Source organism: Rhinolophus sinicus, linkage group LG01, assembly GCF_036562045.2.
Source record: "Rhinolophus sinicus isolate RSC01 linkage group LG01, ASM3656204v1, whole genome shotgun sequence".
In the NCBI taxonomy this organism is placed as follows: Eukaryota; Metazoa; Chordata; class Mammalia; order Chiroptera; family Rhinolophidae; genus Rhinolophus; species Rhinolophus sinicus.
This window is the reverse complement of record NC_133751.1, coordinates 69,039,021-69,046,026: the sequence shown is the minus strand read 5'-3', so window position 1 is coordinate 69,046,026 and position 7,006 is coordinate 69,039,021. Positions and strand designations below refer to the sequence as shown.

Sequence of the window (7,006 nt, the reverse complement as noted above, 5' to 3'; positions counted from 1 at the left end):
TTTAGAATTGTTTGTAATAACAAAAATAATTTAAAAATAATAAGACAATAACAAATGAATATGCTTCCATTAAAAACATATTGTTTGTATTGATATAGAAAGACTTCCAAATATACTGATAAAAGGGGGGAAAGGGCTGTAAAACAGTTTACAATAAAGTGTTTTATCTTGGGGGAGTGAGAGGAGGGGATGAAGGGAAGTCTCAAAGCCTGATGCAAAGATCAAAAATTAGGCGGCCAGCAGCAGGTCAGGCTATTATCAAAGTCATTGGTCCTGTTCATTAATTTTTGTATGACATTCATTCAAGAATTGCCCTGATTAATCACTGAACAACCTGGGGGATCGCTCAAGACGTCTTGCTGAATTAAGCTTGCTCTGCTGTTTGGTGCTGATGTTTCAGACCTATAGTCTTTTAAGCGGGAATATGATACCTCTTATCTCCCATTCTCGTGCTGATGGGTTTGAATTGCTTTGAGAACAAACTTTCGAAATAAGATGTCCTTATGTAACCTCCATGAAACAACTGTAACACCTGTGCAAAACTGTTTTTGCTTTTATCCTATAAGAAATCTCTAAAATTTAATGACATTTCCTGCAGCTATAGAGGCGGCTGAAAATATAAACTGTCCTTCCGAAAATATAAGCTGTCCCTCCCCGAAATCCAGGTGCTGTTTCAACAATATTTCTCACCAGCCCTTTCTGCAAGTGTTTTTCCTAGTTATACGACCGTCAGTGTCAACGATCTGGGAGACAACCAGAAACTGAAGAGTAAACGGTCCTGGAATTCACCAGCGCTTCACTGTTTCCCCTTCGCTTGACACTTAAGGGCGACATAGCCGGATGTGTCTTTTCACCTCAAAAAAACCATTAAACAGCCTCCCCACATACAAGTCAAAGGCACAATCGTCCAGGCCAGAATGTGAAAAGCACCCAGAGGGTTTTTTCCTAGCCGCGAAAAGCCTGCCTCCAGCTCAGTAGAAACCAAGAGCTTAGGCGGCAACGAGACCAAAGGAGACTACAATTCCCAGTGGGCGTAGGGGGAGCCGGTCACGCAGGCGCAGCCCACACGCTGGGACGAGGGTCCTGCTGCGGGGCTTCTGGGAGAGAAAAATGGCAGCACCACGGTTGCTGTCAGGCTTGGGCTGCCTCTTAGAGATGCCCGCAGCGCTGGGGCTTGTGAGCCGACCTTACAGCACGTCCCACACCTTCGCGGAGGTTCTACGGATGCCCGAAAGGCAACTAACGAAACTCGTGTTCCCGTTACAGGAACTCCAGCGGCACCTCCTCCCGGAATCGAGGCCCGTCCTTCACCTGAAGACCTTCGACCCGAGCCTGGAGGACATCGCGAGGGCGGAGAGTTTCTTCACCGCCACCGCCCGGAACCGCATCGAGTACCTAAGTTCTGCGCAGCACCTTGACCACGCCCCGGACCTCCTCCGCCCTGAGGTGAGAGCGCTGCCGCCTGCGGGTTCCGACGGCCTTAGCAGGGGTTTTGCTGCCACCTAGTTCTCGATGCAAAAGGAAATAGATTTTGTGTGGACGCACAAAATTAGTTCAACTAAATATGCAAATCTAGTTTTAATTATTTGGGTGATGACCGTAGAAGACTTCAAAAGGTTTTAAAATCCAAACAAAGCGTTCATAAAATTTCCTGTTTAACTTTTTCCTATTTAACTGAAGTAGGAAAAACAAAGGGAAGAATATGACAAGTATGATAGTTTCACAAATGAGGTGATTCTTATCAGTGTTATTTTCACGCAACCTAAATTTCCTATCGTGTGAAAAATAATTATACATAGATGGCAATAACGTAGGAGGCTTATAAAAACAACTTCGGTGAAACTCCGTGAGTGTGCATTTTATGCATGTCATGAAGTTTAATAATGTTTTAAGTCTGCTAAAAGAAAACTCAGATCTCTTTACATACAGTAAGTCCTCAACATCCTGGATGGATTCTTGGAAACTGCGACGTTAGGCAAAACAACGTATAATGAATTCAATTTTACTGTAGTCTGATATATAAATAAGAGTTAAGTTCCTGTGGCATATTTCTAGTCACAAAAGTATCACCAAACTTAAAATACCCCAAACACTTCAAATATTAAACATTGAGATAAATGTGAGCTACACATACATTTAAGAAAGATTAATAAAAACAAGTAAGATAATTATTTTCCAACCTGTGTATCCAGTTCTGGGTACCATGGGTAGAGCCTCTCCCCAAAGCTCAGGCCGCAGAGTGGGAACCAGCGCTCCACAGGGCGCCATTCCCTTGCAGGGAACACTCACATCCACACTCACTCATCATGGGACAATGTAGACACGCCAGTTCATTGAACTTGCACATCTTTGGGATGTGTGAGGAACCCCGAGCACCTGGAGAAAAGCCATGCAGACATATGGATAGATGGTGCAAACTCCACACAGACAGTGGCCCTGGCTGCAAATTGATTTTTTTTTTCCCCTCATCAACTTCATAGCAAAACAAAGTTGACCGGAACAGTGTTATTCAAGGACCTGCTGTAGTTGTAGTATCTGTACCACTGCACTGAAACTTTTCTTCTAATAAATACTTTTAGAACTGCTGTAATAATTTAAGAGCATAAAAATCATTTAATAATTTTGAGATAACATCGCTTTTCGATTTAAACTTCTAAATTACTGAATTTTTTGTGCAATTTTTTAAAATTTCAGTTTTATTATCTACATATTATCGTTGGATTTAATCTGGCAGAGGATTTGAAATTTATGCAGTACTCAGATCAATTCATTTTGAAGGACTGACCCCAGTTTTGCACAATATATAGCATCCCTGGCTCCTGCCCACTAAATGCCATATAATCATTTTGATAACCAAAAATGCCCTTACTAGTATTTCCAAAACACCGTACCACCCTCATTTAGAACCACTGATTGTTATTGTTCCCCCTTCAATAAATACCATGTTAAAAAGCAAAGCTATGGGTATTAATGGTTAGTATCAGGAATATTTTGTTGCTTTCTGTACTATACAGAACTAAAGGAGAAAAACTTAATTGGAAAGAGAAGTCAAGAGAAAGGAATAACTTCTTAATAACAATGGCATTACAGAGTACTCTGAAAGTTTGTTGGGAAATGTGGTTCAACATGTGTACTTTAAAGCCAGTTTTGTTGAACTGCTTCTGGTTTTTAACTTCAAAAATCTTTGTTAATATGGAATGCTTAGTAAATGTTGCAGATGTTCTTGAGTAGCATAGTGTAATTAAAAGCACAGGTTCTGTATAGAAATTTCCTGAGTTCAAGTTCCAGCTCCTTCACTTTCTAGCTATATAATTTTGGGCCAGTTATTTTACTTCTCTCTGCCTCTACTTTTATCATCTGCTAAATGGAGATAATAACATTGCTTACCTCGTAGGAATGTTGTAAAAGTTAAATAAGAAAATATACGTTAAGTGCTTAGAACAGCACCTGACACATTGAAATCATTCAGTAGATAGTAGCTATATATTAGAATTTATGTAAACTACTTTTTATGACTAAGGCAAGACTGAATAGTTTGATAGATTTTTGCGGCTAATATATCATATAATAAATATATATGTAAACTAGTACTCAGCTATCTTTGTTCTTGTATAAGGTGTGTTTCATAGGCAGAAGCAATGTTGGAAAATCCTCTCTAATAAAGGCTTTATTTTCATTGGCTCCAGAGGTTGAAGTCAGAGTCTCCAAAAAACCGGTATGTTGAAATTTAAAATCTTTCTGAACTACCTCTGAATTGACTAAGATGAATAGTAAATGTAGGGAGGTACAAGAAATCATAATTGCTAAGTTCATAGAAAAATGATTTCTTTCAAACAGCTGGTAAAGTAAGACATTTTGTTAATTCCTGTGTATTTCTCTGAAGAAAAGGAAGGACGTCTGGATTTATTTTAGTAGTCTTGCCAGATTCTTGAGGAAATTTTCTCTGGTCCAATATTTTCCAGAGTTATTCTGTCATCATTCAATATTTGCTTCTATGAGACTGATCATCTAGTTCTACACTAATTTCAGAAGAAATAGTGTGTTTTTCCCTCCTATAATCTTTTATACCTTGCTGACTCACACATATACATCAATCAGGCAATCCCCAGTTTACCCGGGGCCAAATTACATCCTTATTTTCCCAGCCAATCTGCTATAATAGCTTTCTGTCATTTTCTAATTTTCTCTACTCCTTCTCAGAGATGCGGATGCTACCAATATGTAAGATATCCTCTTGTCAAAACTCAGCCCCAGTTCCCCTCACCTTATTATCTCTCCATGGCAAAAAGTTCCCACTAACCCATTGCTCACTGCCCCCTTTCCTTGCATTGGAACTCTTCCATGAAGCTTCACTAGTCATCTCTTGCTCCCACTTCTTCATATAGTTGACTCCGTGGCTCTATCAGTGACGATTGGTGTCATTTGTTAACCTTCTTATCCTTACTCCTGCCCTATATCCTTACTCCTGCCCGACTTCACCAAATAACCCAGCTAAACCCTCACTTCTAGGTATGATGGTTCCCTTACTGCTCAGAGAAGACAACAGAAGAAATGTATTTTTGACATTCCTAATCTGTAATTCTAAAATCATTTTCCTATAGAGAGACACATAGCTGACTGGGAACCTAAGCACCATTTATAAAATCTTTTCTCTTAAAATACTTGTGCTAAGTTCCAAACAATAGACTTTTTAAATTGTTTATGTTAATCTTTCCTTTTCTGATTAAATGTCCACAGACATAAAATCATGAATAAATGACTTGTCATCTATACATTAACTTCAGTTGCACAGATATTTTATAGTGTTGTACATGGTTTTTCAAACATGGTTTTTGAAAGCACTAAAACCAATTTAATGAAACGTGCAGAACATCTTGATTTTAGGGTAGCAATAGTCTAGGCATAATAAACTATCAGGCTTTGCATCTAGGCTTTATGAAAACCTATATGACTGACAATAAGCACTGAATTTAACCTATCGGTGCCATAATTCATTTCTCTTTAAAGTAGAGATATATTACTCATCAGAGAATATTGACTAGTGTAGTCACACTATTTAGAATAGGGGAACATTTTTACGAGAGAGAGCGAATGAAAAAGGAAAGACTCCGAACTATTTTCCTACATATTTCTAACATGGAATCTAAAGTTCTTAACTCATAGATTCTCTTAAAATTATGAATTGGCGGGAAGAAGTAGTATCATCTAACCTTGTCACTTCCCTTCTATCTTTTCCTGTATCATCATCAGCATAGCTGGGATTATATATAGAATACTTAGACATGTTAACAAATATGTATTGATTGATTAGAAAATATTTTGAGTCATGAAAGATATAAAGAACATATTTTAAGGAGGCTTTTGTTTTTCCATTTACTTTATCAGGGGCACACAAAGAAAATGAATTTTTTCAAAGTTGGAAAATATTTTACATTGGTGGACATGCCAGGTTATGGCTACAGAGCACCTGAAGATTTTGTTAACATGGTAGAAACCTATCTAAAAGAACGAAAAAAGTAAGGAAAACATTTTCTTGCAATAGTGATACATTTAACCCAAAGTATATTTTCTTTAATATGAAAATAGCATGATGACCACTTTAGTTTTATCAAGTGACTTCTTTTAGAAAGTCCATTTTATTATCATAATATTCTGCAATACAATATTTAGGACCAAGGTATATACTGCTTGCTTAGTTTTCTCCTGTAACTTAGTTTAATTTTAAATTCAAGCATTTCCATAAAATGAGACTATAAATAGTACTTCAGCAGTTTATTACTTTTTGTATACCAAACTCTTAGCTGTCTAATTTTGGAACTGAAAATTGTTGGTTAATGTGGTATTTACCAGATTTAAGTAAACTTTTTAAAACTCTGATCATTCTTAAAATACTTCTGACATCACATCCTCTGTAAATGTTACCTCTTTTTGTCTCCATAGGTAGTCAAATGGCAATTTGTTTCAAGCATTGCACGATATATAGAAAAATTAATGTAAAACTTCTCAAGTGTCAAAAAGTGTTTACAAGTATCTTATGGTTTTACATAGAAACTAACATGAAATACTTACATAAGAAAATGCAAAATAGAATGTGTCTGGTTTGTATTATCTATTAATTTTTAAATAATATTTGAAAATTTAGACATTTTAATGATAACATAGTTAATTGGGTTCATGTCTCTTTCTTCCACTAGAGTTCAAGCTCTTAGAGGAAAGGGCTCACTCATCTTTGTATTCAGTCCCAGGCATAGTGTCACGTTCAGTACATGCTACTGAAATAAATTAGTGTTTAGTGAATTTATTCAGGTCTTGGACTATAGGATGCACTTCCTGGTGAACTGAGAATTTCTTTTGCCTAAAAAACTTTTTAAATTTTGTATTGAAAATTAGTCAAAGGAAAGTTTATTAGTATAGTGAAGTTTATTAGTAAAGTTTATTAGTATAGTATAGTGAGTGAATTTTATACTGTCATTAACCTTTATTTCTGTATTCTTATAGTTTGATGAGAACATTTTTGTTAGTGGATAGTGTTGTTGGAATTCAAAAAGCAGACAATATTGCCATAGAAATGTGTGAAGAATTTGCATTACCTTATGTGGTAAGTATTTCTTTTGAATGAGTTAGAAATACCAGTTCTGTATATGTGTGTCTGTCTTTTAATGAATAAGCAAGGCTTGCTTTCTCAAGTTATAAAGGAATACCTTCTGAATAATCTTTTTGATTATCAGCCATTAATAAAATAAGTTCTATGTAACATATTTTCTCTTTTCCTTTCTCAGCTTTAAGTTTTGAAAATTATAGTCAAAGTAAAGTTTTTTTTAAGCTGTTCATTTAGTGTTCTTAAGTGCTTTTCTTTATGATTTTTTTAAATAGCAATGTAAACATTTGTCTAAAATATGTTTTAGTAGCTCTTTAACATCAGCTTGGTATGTAGTATTTATCAGTATGTAAATAAAACTATAACTGAAAAATTTGCTAAACTAATTTGTAGTTTAAGAACCATTAC

The 7,006-nt window shown here is 36.1% G+C and overlaps 1 protein-coding gene across 3 annotated transcripts in view; it reads left to right on the top strand.

Annotated features, from left to right (window-relative positions):
* The first annotated feature begins 999 nt into the window (after positions 1-999).
* The window catches only part of GTPBP8 (GTP binding protein 8), a 26,772-nt gene continuing 20,765 nt past the window's right edge, over positions 1,000-7,006 (top strand). For all 3 annotated transcript variants that reach the window (XM_019734828.2, XM_019734830.2, XM_019734829.2), the window contains exons 1-4: positions 1,000-1,446; positions 3,617-3,715; positions 5,386-5,516; positions 6,499-6,598. In XM_019734828.2, the coding sequence (XP_019590387.2) occupies positions 1,111-1,446; positions 3,617-3,715; positions 5,386-5,516; positions 6,499-6,598 (666 nt within the window). In that variant the 5' untranslated portion in view covers positions 1,000-1,110. The remainder of the gene's footprint in view (positions 1,447-3,616; positions 3,716-5,385; positions 5,517-6,498; positions 6,599-7,006) is intronic.